The sequence below is a fragment of the Kwoniella europaea genome, chromosome 1 (assembly GCF_036810445.1).
Source record: "Kwoniella europaea PYCC6329 chromosome 1, complete sequence".
NCBI lineage: Eukaryota > Fungi > Basidiomycota > Tremellomycetes > Tremellales > Cryptococcaceae > Kwoniella > Kwoniella europaea.
Genome location: NC_089487.1, coordinates 7,723,564 through 7,740,607, shown reverse-complemented (window position 1 = coordinate 7,740,607; position 17,044 = coordinate 7,723,564). Strand labels below are relative to the sequence as shown.

General features: G+C 44.7%; 8 protein-coding genes across 8 annotated transcripts; 4 read left to right on the top strand and 4 right to left on the bottom strand.

The window, feature by feature from the left end:
• Window positions 1-196: 196 nt before the first annotated feature.
• V865_002937 (uncharacterized protein) lies at window positions 197-1,754 on the top strand (the record flags this gene model as incomplete). Its single annotated transcript, XM_066226736.1, has 4 exons — window positions 197-382; window positions 546-1,377; window positions 1,480-1,633; window positions 1,712-1,754. 4 exons carry the CDS (start codon window positions 197-199, stop codon window positions 1,752-1,754), a joined length of 1,215 nt encoding a protein of 404 aa, XP_066082833.1.
• A 593-nt stretch (window positions 1,755-2,347) lies between these two features.
• Window positions 2,348-2,933, bottom strand: V865_002936 (uncharacterized protein; the record flags this gene model as incomplete). The annotated part of the gene is made up of 4 exons (XM_066226735.1): window positions 2,348-2,378; window positions 2,522-2,610; window positions 2,715-2,834; window positions 2,919-2,933. The coding sequence occupies 4 exons, from the start codon at window positions 2,931-2,933 to the stop codon at window positions 2,348-2,350; spliced, it is 255 nt and encodes an 84-aa protein (XP_066082832.1).
• A 286-nt stretch (window positions 2,934-3,219) lies between these two features.
• V865_002935 (uncharacterized protein) lies at window positions 3,220-5,949 on the top strand (the record flags this gene model as incomplete). Its single annotated transcript, XM_066226734.1, has 6 exons — window positions 3,220-3,223; window positions 3,278-3,313; window positions 3,372-3,410; window positions 3,482-5,247; window positions 5,324-5,523; window positions 5,598-5,949. 6 exons carry the CDS (start codon window positions 3,220-3,222, stop codon window positions 5,947-5,949), a joined length of 2,397 nt encoding a protein of 798 aa, XP_066082831.1.
• A 200-nt stretch (window positions 5,950-6,149) lies between these two features.
• On the bottom strand, window positions 6,150-7,376 carry V865_002934 (uncharacterized protein; the record flags this gene model as incomplete). The annotated part of the gene is made up of 5 exons (XM_066226733.1): window positions 6,150-6,461; window positions 6,528-6,786; window positions 6,898-7,054; window positions 7,137-7,212; window positions 7,323-7,376. 5 exons carry the CDS (start codon window positions 7,374-7,376, stop codon window positions 6,150-6,152), a joined length of 858 nt encoding a protein of 285 aa, XP_066082830.1.
• Window positions 7,377-7,712: 336 nt separating this feature from the next.
• Window positions 7,713-8,573, top strand: V865_002933 (uncharacterized protein; the record flags this gene model as incomplete). Its single annotated transcript, XM_066226732.1, has 5 exons — window positions 7,713-7,788; window positions 7,901-7,966; window positions 8,087-8,181; window positions 8,289-8,357; window positions 8,463-8,573. The coding sequence occupies 5 exons, from the start codon at window positions 7,713-7,715 to the stop codon at window positions 8,571-8,573; spliced, it is 417 nt and encodes a 138-aa protein (XP_066082829.1).
• A 211-nt stretch (window positions 8,574-8,784) lies between these two features.
• V865_002932 (uncharacterized protein) lies at window positions 8,785-10,280 on the bottom strand (the record flags this gene model as incomplete). The annotated part of the gene is made up of 7 exons (XM_066226731.1): window positions 8,785-8,933; window positions 9,005-9,339; window positions 9,401-9,643; window positions 9,747-9,939; window positions 10,014-10,035; window positions 10,101-10,174; window positions 10,232-10,280. 7 exons carry the CDS (start codon window positions 10,278-10,280, stop codon window positions 8,785-8,787), a joined length of 1,065 nt encoding a protein of 354 aa, XP_066082828.1.
• A 718-nt stretch (window positions 10,281-10,998) lies between these two features.
• On the top strand, window positions 10,999-14,811 carry V865_002931 (uncharacterized protein; the record flags this gene model as incomplete). The annotated part of the gene is made up of 15 exons (XM_066226730.1): window positions 10,999-11,248; window positions 11,326-11,426; window positions 11,492-11,612; window positions 11,680-11,809; window positions 11,867-12,066; window positions 12,130-12,308; window positions 12,366-12,552; window positions 12,620-12,831; window positions 12,901-13,191; window positions 13,253-13,444; window positions 13,521-13,708; window positions 13,775-13,881; window positions 13,957-14,099; window positions 14,161-14,377; window positions 14,474-14,811. The coding sequence occupies 15 exons, from the start codon at window positions 10,999-11,001 to the stop codon at window positions 14,809-14,811; spliced, it is 2,856 nt and encodes a 951-aa protein (XP_066082827.1).
• Window positions 14,812-14,945: 134 nt separating this feature from the next.
• On the bottom strand, window positions 14,946-17,041 carry V865_002930 (pre-mRNA-splicing factor SLU7; the record flags this gene model as incomplete). The annotated part of the gene is made up of 6 exons (XM_066226729.1): window positions 14,946-15,025; window positions 15,120-15,572; window positions 15,638-15,715; window positions 15,775-16,045; window positions 16,103-16,950; window positions 17,026-17,041. The coding sequence occupies 6 exons, from the start codon at window positions 17,039-17,041 to the stop codon at window positions 14,946-14,948; spliced, it is 1,746 nt and encodes a 581-aa protein (XP_066082826.1).
• Between the last annotated feature and the right edge of the window lie 3 nt (window positions 17,042-17,044).

The window sequence follows — 17,044 nt, the reverse complement described above, 5'->3', positions numbered from 1 at the left end:
AAAAGGACGTTTGATCGTTGCCACTCCCCCGCCAAATAAACTAGGCACCAATCCATGGTATCAAAGCGCGTTTTATGTTGAACAATCCAAAAGAAATTTGGCAAAATCATGCAGATCACTTCATCTCTTATCAACTTTTATTCCAGTACTTCTTGTAACTGCCTGAGCGTGATCCCACCCGCCTCATTCTCCCAACATGTCCAAGTCATTCTCCATCTTAGGTAAAGGCCTCAAAGCCAATACGGCTGCTGATCTCCAACCTTACCTCTCAGAGTTGGAACAGATGGAGGATGTAGAAGAAGTTCATTTCGGTGCGAATTCCTTGGGTGTAGAGGCTTGTCAGGCTATTGCTGAGGTGCTCAAGGGGAAGAAGAACTTGAAGGTGAGTGTTATGGTCACCATTGTACCGCATTCTATTCCAGTCCTGGGACACGAAGACCTATGATTTATCCTCCATCGCATAATTTAAATTGGATTTTATCCTTTTATCCGTTGTCAGTTGTACAAATTTAGAAAGTTAATGCCCAAGTCTTCATTCCACATAGGTGGTAGACCTCGCCGACATCTTCACCGGTCGACTGATCTCCGAGATCCCCCAAGCCCTTTCTGCCCTCTGTGATGCCCTATCCTCATCCACCTCGTTGGTCGAATTAGACTTGTCCGATAACGCTTTCGGTGGTCGATGCGCAGATGCCATGGTCCCCTTTCTGGAAAACAACACTCATTTCAGTATATTCAAATTGAACAATAACGGTTTGGGTCCAATCGGAGGATCAATCATTGCCAAAGCTCTTATAGCAAATGGAGAGAAGTGCGAAAAGGAAGGTAAAGAATCTAATTTGAGGGTATTAGTATGCGGACGAAATAGATTAGAAAATGGTTCATCAAAAGATTGGAAAGAGGCGTTTGCCAAACACCGTGGGTTGAAGGAAGTCAAGATGCCTCAGAATGGAATTAGAATGGAAGGTATCAAGAACCTTTCTGAGGGTTTAAGTCATTGTGAAGGATTGGAGGTTTTGGATTTACAAGATAACACTTCGACTAAAATTGGTACACGAGCTATTGTGAAACATCTACCAACATGGAAAAAACTCAAAGTTTTGAATTTGTCTGATTGTTTGTTAGGTAAATCAGGCGGAATAGCTCTGATGAGTAGTTTAAGAGATGGTTCGAATACGGAATTGGAAGTGTTGAAATTACAATACAACGAATTGGATAAAACTTCAATTGAAATCTTGTCTGTGGCCATAACCCAACATCTGAAAGGGTTGAAGGAATTGGAATTGAATGGGAATAGGTTTGCGGAAGATGATGATTGTGTGGAAGAGCTGAAGAAGGCTTTGGAAGTTCGGGGTAATGAAGATGCTTTGGATGAACGTGAGTAGTATTTTATATCTCATATCGTGTGACTGATATAATTCATGTTTGGCTGGACGCTAATTGTTCACTTTGTACGTTGCACTTTGGATGCGTGTTTAGTCGATGATATGGAGGAACCTGAATCAGGTGAAGAGGAAGAAGGATCCGAAGAAGAAGTAGAGTCCGAGGATGAAGAGGACAAAGAGGAGTTAGCTAAAGAAGAAGTTGATGGAACTGCGAAATTACCTCCTGTCACTGATAAGCAGACTGACGAGTGAGTAATGATTGTACTATCATATTAGCTGGTCTTATGCGAAAGTGCGAATGAGCTGATATTCTCAAACCGATGTAGCCTCGCCGATATGCTTGCCGGAGCGCATATTGAAGCTAAATAAGCTTGACCCACTACATTAGTGAGCGAAGCATCTCCAAGGGAGCAGCAGGTTATTTTAGGCGAGTCTCATCGGTGCTAGCGGTTTGGTGGGAATGTAGAATTGTACATAGTTTGAACCATAGTGCATATAATCTAAACGTTTTCTGAGCATGCGATCAATTGATTAAATCCACTTCCTTGATATGCTGAACCGGCGTGATCACTGGCGATGACAATGTGTAACAGCAAAAGTGCACCTTCCGACACGTGCGAAGGTGAAATCTATTCTGCCTTTCGACAGAGTCAACCTGACTGAGAGGGACATGAATTCTTTTACGGCGTGAAGTCGTCAGTGAATAACCAAGTCCTTCACTTTGATATCCTCCTTCTCTCTGGCTCCACAGTGTATGATAGATGTGAGCAAGATATCAATCGGCACGAGGCTTATTGATCGCACATGGGTATTTGGTGCATATAGATGCTTTCGTTTTGAACGTCTCATCGCAATAAGACGAATATCATGACCTGGTCTAACATGATCATTCCCTCCTGATTGGACACCTCGATATATGATGATCCACACGTTCATCTATCCCTGCCCTCCGGATGTTCTAATTAATCATCTCGTACTTTATCTTTCGCTTCCCTATATAAAGAGTCGAGCCGTGAAGTGAGTATGGTAAATAGCAAGTAGAACGATGATATGCAATTAGATGGAAAAGAAAGGTCAAGAACAGATTCATCAGCTCCTACGAGACATTGACGAGCGTAGTAATTCATCTGACTTACCTTATATACAGTACGTTGTTACACCTGATGAATACCTCTCCTAAAGCTCCATTCGACTTGCCATTCTCGATTTCCTCGGTATTCGCGAGCTGCTCAGATGGGTACAATTAGCGAAACATGTAAAATGCATTTCTTCAAGAGCGAAAAACTAGCGACGTGCGACGTGATAAGGAGAGCGAAAACCAGTACTCACCTGCAGATTCATGTATCCATCTGTTGATACCAAATACCCTCTATATTCCAAACCCCACTTCAACCTCACATAGACTGTTTTACCTGTCAAATCTTGTAAGAAAGGTTTTGGGTTAACGGGCTATAAACAGCAATCCACCATCAGCTTAGCTGTCACTTGAAAAGGGAAGGTAAATCAGCCGACTGTGTAAGAGTTAGGACTCACGGCTATACCTGACATGATGGACGATTATAGATTGCAGTCAGGATAGGTATAGAAAGTGAGATGCATGGATGGATGATAACGTTTTTGACAACCGAAAAGAGCACAACGAAGAGAGTCGAAGGAATACAATCGGAGAGGTTAGGCGTGTCAACAATTATCTCATGTGCCTAACATCACATACCGTGTCGAAGTCAAAGTTGAGGTTGATGGACTCTTCCACTTTCCTGCTCGAAAACATCAACATCGTTCACCTTGACTGCATCCCACCAGCATAAATCCAGACCTCAGATCACCAGCCAAAATGTGTGAGTGATGATAAAATGATCCATGGGAAACTCAAGCTGACTCGCCAGATTCAGCTGGTTTTGCAGGATTCGGACAGAACAACAATAACAGTGAGTTAGAACCGTCCTGTCAACTGCACCAGTCAAAAGCTAATCGATTGTTGCATAGGCGGTGGATCATCGGGTGCATTCAGCTTTGGTGCTAAACGTGAGGACACCTCCAGCTGATCGTCTTCCAATGCTCTGGAGCTTTAGCTGATTTTGGATCTTCTCCCTTAGCTGCTGGAGCCAACCCTCCTGCCGGCGGATCACTATTCGGCCAACAGCCCGCTTCTTCCTCTCAACCTTCCACTTCCCTCTTCGGTGGTGGTGGTTCATCTTCTACTCCTGCCGCTCAACCTTCCTCAGGCGCATTCTCATTCGGTAATTCCGCATCAACCACTCAACCCGCATCGGGAGGGAGCTTATTTGGCGGAGGATCGACAACCCCAGCTGCACCAGCAGGAGGAAGTTTATTCGGTGGAGGATCGGCTGCTGCTCCTGCTCCAGCCTCTGGTGGATCATTGTTTGGTTCTAAGCCATTAGGAGGAACAGGTACACCTGGAACTTCAACACCATCATTCTCTTTCGGCGGAACCACCAACACCCAAACATCGACTTCTACCCCTGCAGCCGCTCCTGCTCCCGCTGCTGGAGGAAGCCTATTCAGCGGATTCGGTAGCAGCGCAAACAATACCTCAGGATCGACCACGCCAGCTGCTAAACCTGCTTTTGGTGGGTTCGGATCGACTACCCCCGCTGCTGCGCCACCTGCATCGAGTACTTCAGGAGGATTATTCGGTTCCAAACCCGCTGCTCCAGGTGGAAGTCTGTTCGGCGGTGGTGCAACAAGCGGATCGACAACACCCACAAATGCTCCTGCGGCTCCGACTGGTGGTCTCTTTGGTGCTAAACCTGCGGACTCTACTATCCCCGGTACACCAGCTTCGGGAGGTTTATTCGGCGCGAAGCCAGCTGAAAGTACCACCCCCGCCGCTGCTCCACCAGCAGGAGGTTTCTCCTTCGGCTCAAAACCTGCTAACGCTCCAACAACCTCTCTCTTCGGCTCTGCACCTGCACCTGCACCTTCAACCTCAACCACCCCATCAGACGCAAACAAACCTGCTGCTCCAGCTGGTGGAAGCTTGTTCGGTGGCGGTGCTGGAGGTAGTTTATTCGGTGCGAAGCCTGCTGAACCACCTAAGACCGATTCACCTGCTCCTGCTCCTGCTGCTGCACCCGTGTCCGGAAGCCTGTTTGGTGGTTTAGGCGGAGCTGCTAAACCTGCTGAAGCGCCTAAACCAGCTACAGGAGGATTTTCTTTTGGTAACTTAGGAGGAGCGAAAACCGATTCTCCTGCCCCAGCAGCTGCTCCCTCTTCAATCACTCCAGCAGCTCCTGAAGCGCCCAAGACTGGCGGTTTCTCTTTTGGCAATCTTGGCGGAACGACCACGTCCACAGCAGATAAAGGCAAAGAGGCAGCTAAGGAATCTCCTAAAACTGGAGGTTTCAGTTTCGGCGGTACTTCATCCACCACGCCTGCACCTGCCCCTGCAACTGCACCAACTACATCGACCGAGAAACCTGCCGAGCCACCTAAATCGGGTGGTTTCAGCTTTGGTAATCTTGGAGGAGCCAAACCTGCTGAGTCAAGCACAGCTGCTCCTGCTCCAGCCGCTACGACCGGTTCGAGTCTATTTGGAGGTGCGCCGAAACCTGCTGAAACTGCTCCCGCCGCTGCTGCTCCTGCTTCAGGCAGTTTGTTCGGTGCTAAACCTGCTGGTACACCCGCCGCCTCCACTTCCACCCCTGCTGCCGCTGGAACTACTGCTACATCTGCTCCCGCTACTTCGAGCGAACCTGCACCCAACCTTTTGAGAGGAAAGACCCTGGAGGATATTGTTGATGGATGGAATAAGGATCTGGATGCGCAGCTCAAAGAGTTCGAGAAACAAGCTGGAGAAGTCAGGGAATGGGATAAAGTATTGGTGAGGAACGGCAATCAGGTAAATCAGCTTTCTTCATTCTGTCCTCCGTAATGGGCGAGATTAAGCTGATTCACCGTGTTATCTCACTTGATAGATCACTGCACTACACCGACAAGTGCTTGAAGCTCAGCAAAATCAATCTGCCGTGGATCAAGCTCTGGATTATATTGAAGCTCAGCAGAAACAACTCGAGAGTATAATGAGTGTATACGAAAAGGAGATTAGTAAATTGAGTAATGATAGTACGAGACCTTTGGCTGCTAAGCTGCCTGCTGATAGGGAGAGGGAGAAGTCGTAAGTTATCGATCGTACACCAGCGTATGGTCAACACTACAACTTATAAGCTAATGAGTGATTTCCTTGTCTAGGTATAGTCTAGCGGAAGATTTGAACAAGCAGCTCGACGATCTCTCTCGGAACCTCGGACAGATGATCGAAGAAGTCAACAAGTTATCGACATCATCTTCTGGAACTTCAAATTCATTCGGTCTGGACGTTAATGGAACTCCTTCTGCGACTGTCGTGGATTCCACGAGTCAATTACCTGATGATCCGATTAACCAGTTATCTGCGATCTTGGGTGCGCACTTGAGAGCGTTGAATAGTATAGATTCGAATGCTGGAAGATTGGAGCATAAGGTCGAGGAATTGGAGAGTAGGATGGGAGCTAGTGGGAATAACTTGGGGGATAGGAGAGGATGGGGTTTGGCTAGGCGATGATTATGGGATATCTAAAAGGGAGAGATGCGTTATGGCGAGTACGATACTGCATGATTGATTGATATAGCGAATAGTGATTGTCAAATAAGTCATTTTATAGATGGTCACGATATATGTACAGGTAATGACAGATGTCAAATGCATACATGTAAAATCACGCATCAGTCTGAATATTACAATAATCGCTATTATAGAACTTCCTACACATCCCCTTCTAATCTCTCATCATCTTCTTCCTGATCCACCAACATTCTATCAGGTGATACTGACGGACTCCTACTGATGTACCTATCCCTCGTATCACCCTCTTCACCACTATCGATCGAACTTGATCTTGATCTGGATCGAGAAGGTGATCTGGATATATACCTATTCCTATCTGATCCATTTGAAGAAATTGATCCTGATCGTGATCTTGATCTTGCACGGCGTAAGTCAGGCGAGGGTGAACGAGAGATATATCGCTGCGATGATACGTCTGAACGGGCCTCCTTCTCTTCCTCTTCTTCCTCCTGCAGCGATACCGAATCAATAATCTCCTGATTGAAACAGTAGTGACAATGGGGGTAGTAACTCACCAATAAACTTTTCCTAGGTTCCAACCCCTCCGTCTCTTCCAATACACTCCGCTGTGTCAGACGAGGTAAGATGATATCACATACTCTCTCCTTCGTCAGGAGATCATCTATGAATTCGTCGAAGTACGTCAATGAGTATCCACCTGAATGAGCTACTCTCAATTTCCTATAATCTTTCATTAACGGTTCTAGTATTTCGTAAATGTCCATCGAACGGAATGTTAGACGTATGTAGAATGCAGCTAGTGCTCGTAGATATCTATAGCATGACATATCAGTATCATACGCGCAAGCATAGACTCGGGCATCAAGGTCATGATGAGAGCATCAACCATCAGGCCAAGGCAAGGCGATGAAGCTAGTGGCTCACTTGAACTCCTCTGCCAGTAGATATTCTATCAGTATTTCTTTCTCAGGTTGAAGTTGCAACAATTTCAAGGTGAGTGAGATGAATGGTGTAGGGGTATTACGATCTGTGACTCCTCCTATGGATTTCAATGCTATTGCTTTATCTATTATCGATTCGGCTGATCACCATTACAAAATAAGATCGATATTAGCTTTCATCACCCATGACTCGGATAGGATAGAAGGATAGAGAGAACCCACCGGTTAAAGCGAAACACTGTTCTTTCCAGTAGAGGGAATCGTATATCCTAGCTCGAATTACTTTTTCTATGAGGTACTGTATATGTACATCGAGTCAGTCAGTAGCCAACCCAACCTGTAAGAAGTGATGTGCCAGGATAGACTCGAGGCAAGAGGAAGGAAGGAAAGAAGGAGCAAATCACCTACCTGTGGATTACCACCGTGGATAGATTTCGCACCTCTCAAAGTTGAGTTGGCCATTTTGCTTGACTATTCTTGTTATTTGTCTTGGTAGTTTAGTGCGTCGTGATACTGAAGGATATGATATGATGTGAGTTGCAAGGGGGAAGAAGAGGAAAATAGTATGAATCGCTACGAGTATATCATGCGAGTGATTTAATGTTTTCGAGTTTTGTTCCCGGTTAACAACCAAAACATAACGCGAACAGTAAAAGCTAAAGATACATAATGCTGATAGTTGCATCCACTTTCTTCTTCTTCTGCATACATCCTTGTCAGATACTATCGCTAGATCCCTCTCGGGTTCTCAATTCCCTACCGAACCGAACGTGATTGAAGGAGAAGATTTGAGACACAATGTCAGATAGCGGTGGACCAGCAGGAGACGATGATATCGGACTTCCTAAAGCGACTGTCTTCAAACTTATCCAAGGTGGGTTCAATCAGATACCTTAATCAAGCTATACCGCGATGCTTGCCCGTTGCCTATTATGCATTGTCTGGAGGTAATCAAGGGATGCTGACGTTCTGGATGATATTCGTAGAAATGCTTCCAGAAGATATAGCTTGTGCCAAGGAAGCTAAAGATATAATAGTCGAATGTTGTGTTGGTGAGTATAAATATCAACAGTCTTTCCTCGCGACTCTTTTGATACGATGATGGACGTCGCTCTCATGATTTCGTTATCAGAGTGAACATTTCACTAATCTGCTGCTTTCCACGTCCGCAGAATGGGTCAAACTCATCTCGACACAATCTAACACAGTATGTGACGAGTCGTCAAAGAAGACAATATCACCCGAACATGTTATAGAAGCTTTGAAGGTATGTCGGCACCCTAGCTCTTGATCTTCATCTTCTATCGGCTGTCTCTTCATTTCGAACTTGGGAAGTCAGCGAGTTCTTCAGCTGACGGACGAATGGGTATTTAGCAACTTGGTTTTGAAGATTTCATACCTGAAGTAGAAGAGAGTAACAAAGATTTCAAGCAATCTCAGAAGGTGAGTCCAATCACCATCACCCCTCTTATCTGGATATGTCCAACGATATAGAGAGACGGCGATAAGGAGTTTTCATGTTAATCTGAATCGAATGATACTTTACAGGAACGCACGAGAGCACAGCCCGATACGAACGGAATGTCACAGGAAGAACTTTTGGCATTGCAGGAAAGGCTCTTTGCTTCTAGTCAAGCTAGGTTCGAGGCTGGTCAATGAGAGGAATGGGTCTGAGGATATAAGTTATGAGAGTTCGATTCAATTGTTGTATAAATATTCTTCACATACTCTGAGGTTTTATCGTAAGAGTATAGCAATGCATGCATGACCTTTATGTCTATGTCAAATCATGTCCATGAATCAAGGTGTACCAAGCAAAGGTACTACGATGTCCATATTCTCTTGCTTGATGGCTCGTTTTATAATTGTATCATATCATGCTCAAGTCCTCCTTCATGATCCTCACCCTCTCCCAGGGATCCTCCCCATTCCATAATTCCTTCCCATTCAGCTTACTCAACGTAGGCAGTCCATCCTGCTCGATCGTGAATGAAGCAGCTACACTACCCCATATCACTCCTACTCAGGCCACTCCCCATCAGCTCATTCATACCCGTCGTTCCACACACCGCAGAGAAACATAGACTGACCTTCATCAAGAGACTTTCCCGAGTCTAACGCAGCTGCCAGACCACCCATAAATGCATTTCCAGCTCCAGTCGGATCAACAACTCTACTCTCGTTCCACCCCTTCCTCTGAGGATTCCAGTAAGCTGGTATCCATCTCACTTCTGGATCGAGTCCTGGACGAGGACTGATGGAATAACAACATCCCAAATGACCACAGCGAACTACGACGCCTATTTTGGGGCGGAGAATTACAAGGTTCTTACATGCTTGGCTGTATACGGCTTTTAGATCTGCTTCGGTTGGAGAGGATGGTATGGTGCGTGGAAACAATCGAAGTACTTCATGATGGTTTGGTCTATCTCACATGGTCAGCTAAAAGTGACCGCCTCTCGATAAGATGAAAGCTTTATGCTTACCCTATGATGTCTATACCTTTGGCTACTTTCCGTATCACTTCCAAACTCTCTTCTTCAGATTCCCAAATTATAATCGGATCCCATCCTTCCTGTTGCTTTAGCGCTTTCACCTCGTCAAGTACACCTTCGATCCTTGGAGCAGGGTATGATATGAGGTGAATTGTGGAAGGTAGTGGTTCTCCAAAGGGAGTATCAAGAAGGGAAAATGGGGTGAGAAGTATAGGTTCAGTCAGGTATTCGAAGCTATAATGAGATCGGGATCAGACACCGTTTACAAAACGTTCATTGCCTCTTATGATAATCTCATTCACTGTGAGTCAGTCTGAAAATTCATGGAAATACTCACCCCCTTGTCTGTCCATTGTACCTGTTAACAGCCCTAGCAGTCGGATGTCCATCCTGCCTCTTCCTGAATGACCACATCTCTTTACCGTACTCGCAAAGCACATGACGCATAGTTTGAGGTAAAGTATCTGGAGTATAATCGATTATCATACCTAGCTGAGAGGGAGGTACGAACATCCTTGAACCTATGATGGCTGTTCGTCCCAAATGGATTAACATCCTGAATTTCGACTACCAAAGGATGTATCATATCTGGTATAGCACATACCATAAGTACCTCCTCCGCCTATCTGAGCTCATTGCATATCAGTCAGAGAACGACTGGGAGCAGTATTGAGTGGTGGTGAACGCTCACCTGATCAGGCTGTTCAACAGCCCTTTCGATCCCATCCTCACCTATCCTAGTGAATGTGTCGACGATGAATTGTTCTGTTGCCGAAGGGATGATCAGCTCGCTCGGACGGTAAGTGTGGGGAAATGACCTACCAAGAGTCACTATACGTCTTGTCTCATCTTCTTGATAGGCTTCTTGCATACTTGGGTCAGTTTATACAAGTGATCATCTTCCAAGATTGAAGGGAAGGAGAGATTGGCGAAGATGGATTTGAGTTTGGACGGTTGAGTTGAAGTGGGGTTGTGCCTGAGATAACAAGATAAGGAATTTGGTGTATGATCGTGGCTGTATGTATATTTGGGCTTTGATCATCACATCACGTTAGGGCAAGTCAAGACGACGAAAGCATGTAATGTGCTTATTTACATATGATCGAGAGAGATGCGTTGCTACGAGAATGAAAGATAGATGATATGATCTGGAATCTTCTTCTTAGTTATGACAGGACTTCTCAAATTCAAATTGATCTCCCTTGCCGAGTAAGTTATATATCCCGTTCGTCATTGATCTTCCATTATGACATGTTTGAAATCCAAAATCGAGCATACCCCTCCGCTCACCCCTTTCCTCGACTAGAATCCTTATGATCAATCCCTACGTATACGGATGCATACAACGTCAGTCATATCCAAGCTACTGTAGCAAGATCTCACTCTGGATCATTTTGGGTTACGTAAACCAGAGAGCTTGCACGTGGCAGACCACAAATGCTCGCTTTTTGAGATTTTGAGAAAATCATAAATTCAGCAACAGAGGTGATGGTGAAGGTTGTGGGTTAACTCTTGATCCATCGTTAGTCCTGACAACAACTTGCCAACCCCTTCCCAGTCTCGCAGGCAATTCAGACGACTATCTCAAGATGTCCCATCAGAACAAGCGTCAGAAGAATGGCAGCGCCATCGAACAGCCCGCAGCGGGACCTTCCAAACCTACTCCTCGACTATTCGCACCGTTCAGAGCGTTGGGTCATGTAACCGATCATGTCCCGTACGCGATGTTCGTACATACACCTCAAGGTGCTTTGGCGACTCCCACAGTGAATATCACCACATCGGTAGGAAGGAGTTGGTTGATGTGGGATGCTGCTAGGATGACTTTGGTTTTTGCCGGTAAGTCAAACTCCCAATCGCTAATGAGGGAGATGAAAAGGCTAGAAGGCTGACAATTGGTTGATCATGGGTTGTAGGACCTGATGCTGGTGCTCAGATCAACTCTCTGGCTATGACAGGTACGGACATTTATGCGAGTGCTGGAGCGAGAGTAACCAAGTACCATCGAGGCAAAGAGGTCAGTCAAATTCCTATGCCATCGAAAACGATATAGAGGCTGATTGATTGTTGGTCTTTGGACAGACCGGATACTACCTATCTCCTGATCAATCTACCCTCGGCAAAATGCTGATTTTCGGCGATGAGCTTTTGGTTCTCAAAGAGGATGGTACGGGTATGGTGATCTATGATCTTAACAGTAAAGGTGAGCTGCTGTAATCGTCGAACATCGAAGGCGGGAATGTTGATGCTTACCAACTTCTATTACACAGAGATCAAGAATCAAATTACTTTCCACACTTCATTCACCGCCACTCATATCATGCATCCCTCAACATACCTCAACAAAGTGTTAATAGGAAGTCAACAGGGAGAATTGCAGTTATGGAATGTCAGGACATGGTGAGCAGTCCTCAGGAGAGTATAATACCCGATATGTCAACTGATCATGATTTACAGTACCTTGATTCATACTTTCTCCCATCCCACACCTGCTTCTGCATCACCTATAACAGCTATCGTCCAATCTCCAGCTATAGACGTAGTGGGTATAGGATATCTGGACGGTAGTGTGAGGATCCTGGATATTCGTCAAGGTGATCTGGTAATGCAGATGAAAGTTGAGGATGGTGCAGTTTCTGGATTGTCCTTCAGGATGGGTAAGCTTTGTGTCCGACTACCTCTAACCAGCTCTCACTCTGCTGACTTTTATATACGCATAGACGGACCACCAATCTTAGCGACGGCTTCTTCAACTGGATCTTTGGCAACTTGGGATCTAAGTAAAGGTGGAAGAATCTTACACGTATTGCGAGGTGCACATGACCAGAGTATCACTGGTCTTCAATGGGCAGCCGGTCAGCCGTTATTAGTCTCGTCAAGTGCGGACAACAGTGTGAAAGTGAGTGCCAGCCCGCTGACGAGGACAGTAGGATGTCAGGCTTACAAATTGATGTAGCAATGGTTGTGTGACTCTCCGACTGTTGTGCCCCGATTACTGAAATTCAGAGGAGGTCATCATGCTCCACCAACATGTATACGATACTACGGAGAAGATGGCAAACAGATCTTGACTGCTGGTAGAGATCGCTCACTAAGGTATACCAGCGTAGTGAGAGATTCAAGGAGTTTCGAACTTTCTCAAGGTCAGTTTGGCTGGATCGCCGTTATGCCATTAAACCGGCGCTGAAGCTAACATTACTTTGATCTCAGGTTCTTTGATCAAGAAAGCAATTGGTTTAGGAGTAACTGTCGACCATCTGAAATACCCTCAAATTACGGCTATTGCAAGTTCGTCCATCAGGTCAAAAGATTGGGAGGATGTCGTCACTGCACACGCAGATGACGCTGTTGCCAGGACATGGAGAGTGCAGGAGAAGAGATTGGGAGCATGGACATTCGAGATGGAAAGTGGTGTAGCTCAGGTAAGTTGACCCATAATACAGATCCAATTCTATTCGGTAACGAGACTGAGCCCATCTTCCACTCTCCAGGCGGTGACTGTCACAGCATGCGGTAATTTCGCTCTTGTCGGTTCTTCGACAGGTGATATACGGATGTATAACATGCAATCCGGAAAGGAACGACGATCGTTCTCTCTATCTGGTCCTGCGCCGGGTGATAGTAAACCGAAAATCATCGCTCAGAGTCAAACTGCCAAGTCCAAAGCTGTTAAACAAAGTGTGAACGGTACTGCATCAAAGACCTTAGAAGCTATCACAGGCATAGTCAGTGACGCACTGAATAGGGTTGTCGTGGCTAGTACCCTGGAAGGGAAATTATACGTGAGTAAACACATATGGCTAGACATCCAGTTCAGATCGAGACTGACAGGTTTCCGAATAGTTTTTCGACTTCCATACCACTCAACTTATCCATACTGCTCAATTATCCACCTCGATCACTTCCATGTCGCTGCACAGGGACTCTGGTCTGTTGTCATTGATATGTGATGATCTGACTGTCCGACTTGTTGACATCGAGACGAGAAGGGTCGTGAGAGAGTTAAGAGGTTTCAAAGGGCGGATCCTCGATACGGTGAGTGATACGATAGATCATAATCACCATCTAATCAAGGTACAGTAGGGCTGATGTCACGTCGCATTATCTATAGGTGTTCTCACCCGATTCAAGGTGGTTGATTTCTACATCCCTCGACTCAACCATCCGAACTTTCGATATACCCACCGGAAGATTGGTTGACGCTTTCAAAACTGCTTCAATCGCTACCAGTGTCACTTTCTCTCCTACCGGTGATTTCTTGGCTACTGCTCATGTAGATAGTGTCGGTATACATCTTTGGTGAGTTGTTCCTTTTCTGTACGTAATAAAGATGAAATGATTGACAGTATGGTGTAATTCTGATAGGGCAAACAAAGCTCAGTTCTCTGAAGTGGCTTTACGACATATACCTGAAGAAGAAGACGTGCCGGAAGTCGGATTACCTTCTGTTCAAGGTTTAGAGGAAGATGCTGGTGAGTGATACAAATCCTACTTATCTTCGTCGTATACGAGATTGGGTTGACTGATGATTTGGACACAAAATGTAGCTATCGAAGGTATCGAAGATATTGGAGCACCTGAATTTACCGATATATACACTACGCCTGATCAACTGGCCGAAGGACTGATAACGATGTCGTTATTGCCTAGATCAAGATGGCAGACGTTACTCAACCTTGAAACCATCAAGGTGAGCATACATATTGTCAAATATTTAAACCATCTTGATACTAACGGCTGTATGGACATAGCAACGTAATAAACCTAAAGAAGCGCCAAAAGCACCTGAAGCGGCACCTTTCTTCTTACCTACTGTATCAGGTCTGGAAACTCGATTTGACTTGTCTGCAGCTCAAGAGAAAGATACTGCTTCCAATGGACAGAATGGAAATAGATTGGATCTGGCTAGTGGATGGTTGGAAAGTGAATTCACAAAAAGGTTATCTCGGGAAGACGAAAATGGTGATTGTGAGTATTGAATCTACAAAACTGTCACTTCTCTTCAAACATCTGTCAGTCATCTATATATCACTTTTTGCTGATATTATGTTGTCACTATGGTAGATAATTCATTCTTCGAATATATGAAATCCCTCCCACCATCCACCCTAGACCTCGAAATCCGATCACTCAACTCTCTGGATCACTTGAACATGTTTTTGGCAAGTTTGATAGGTCGCTTGAAGTCTAAGAGGGATTACGAAGCTGTACAATCGATCTTATCGATTTTCTTGTCGGTACATTCAGATTTATTGATCTCGAATGGTAGCTCGCAAGATGGAGAAGAGGGATTGGGAGAGAAATTGAAAGAATTGAAAATTGAACAGGAGAGGGAAAGTAGGAGACTGAGAGGGTTGATTGGATATAGTTTAGGTACGCTGAGCTTCTTAAGAGGTACCTAAGTATTATATAGCATTTTCGTAATTCACTTACCAGTATATCTCATCAATCATCATTGAATACGATCTCAGATCTCGGATGCATTGCATTGATAAAATAGTACATATAACTCTCTTGACAGAATACATAAAAAAACTTAAACCAGATCATAACCGCCCGTATCTTTGTAATTCGCCATTGGATCTTCGTATCCCTGTCTTGATAACCTGTATGCCTCTGCAAAATCACACAATCAAGTTCAAATCAGTACACGATTCAATTCGATTCGATTGACAAAACAACCAGAAGATGGGTATTTGACTTAACTTACCCATTTCTTCCTGAGTAACATCAGTTTTCGATTTCTTATTTTGTTCCCAAGCATCATCTTCATTCAAACCTTTCCTCTTCTTTTCCTGCTCCAGAGCTTTTCTCAATTTCTCTTTATCCAAATCTACTTTATCGTCATCCAACAAATCATCAGGTCTACTACCATATTTTGGCGCTTCTCTTTCTTTGCCTTTATCTTTCTTGCCCGAAGCTAGATCTTCAAGATGTTGTTCTGCCAATGATTTCCTCTCTTTCTCGGCCTTTTCTTCAATCTCTTTTACCCTTGCTGAAGATTCCAATAGGGCTGATACACTTGATGAACTGTTGGCTGTCTTACCTGCTTCGCCAGTACAATAAGAACCAGATATGAGGGAATGACAGCATCCATATCCCCACTGTCCACTTGAGAGATCGTAGTATGATCCCCAGACGGCCGTGTGATTGTTGATATACACTATTCACATCCAATGTATATCAGTTGATGGCCAATGAAACAATGGAAGCCAAGAATCAACTCACCATCTTCATCATACTTGGATCTCGGTATAGCTCTTTCTCTACCTTTCACGACTTGACCGGATCGAGAGTATTCGACATCTACATTGGGTGATCCCAATTAGTGAGTTTTACTTTCGAGCTGAGGAGGGGAAACTCACAATCCTCCGTCTGACCATTCAACAACTCTCTGGGCAATCTTTCCAGATGCTCTTCCCCACCATATCTAGCTAAGATCGAATTTTTGTTCGTATCCTTGAGCACCTCTTTCTTCTCCTGGAATTCTTTGTGTAACAGTTCACCAGCCGTCGGATTAGCAAGCATATGAACGTTGTGTCCACGTTGAGATGACTGCCAGGCAAACATCTGTAGTTTCTGTATGTTGGTTGCATCTCCTGAGTATCGCTGGAAATTGTCTCCTGCGAATTTCATCTGTATAGACCATCAGCATATATTACGAAGTTATTACCTGTAATGAAAGACACTCACATCCTCCGGAGCCATACCTTGTATAGGAGCATCTCTCATCGATCTAGTCTTTGGATCGTAGTATGCCGATTCCGCATCTAGATTATGTAGATACTTCGCCGTATCTTCCCTGATACGCAAGTTTCTAACAGTAATTCTAGTTTTCGTATCCAACTTTTGACCAATCTGATCAGCAGCCTCTGCATATTTATCTTCATCATCTTCATCCTCATCACTAGAACCGAAATCATCATCGTCTCCGTCACCTCCATTCTCCTTCTTCTCCTTTTTAGCTAATTTCTTAGCTGTTGACATGTCCGCAGTTGAAGTTTGATTATCAATTTCTTCTTCTCGGTATTTCTTTCTGGCAGCTTCAGTAGCTTCATATTCATCTACTATGTTCTTATATGATGATGGATCATATCCATTCCACCTATCTCTCTTCGAATCGTAATCACTTTGGAAATTCTGAATCACCTCATCAGGAGCTATATCCTTATTGGTAAATTTAGCTCCTTTCTTACGAGGTCTTTCTAAACAATCTTTCTTCTTATGTGTCATCGCTCCACAATTCTCACATGCACCTTTACGATATTTCTTTGCTGCCGGTCCTGCCGTCTGACCTCTTTCATACCATTCATCTAGCTTTAGAGCAGGTCCATCGCTTTTACCGATACGTTGATGTGCCAATGATGGTTTGCCAGTATCGGCATACCAAGGTGCTTTGGTGATATATTCTGGGATATGGGGGTTGATAGCATTTCCTTCTTCGTCGACTGCAGCTGGGGCTGTACCGGCTTTACGAGCTGCGTCGAGATCTTTTTGTCGTCGGAACTCTTCTCGGGACATCTTACCCCCTTGGAGGGCAGCTGAAATAAGTGGAGGTCAGCATGTATAACAAGGAGACATGAAGGGTACAGGCAAGTCAGGATGCAGATACCTACCACTGGTGTTGAGCATTTT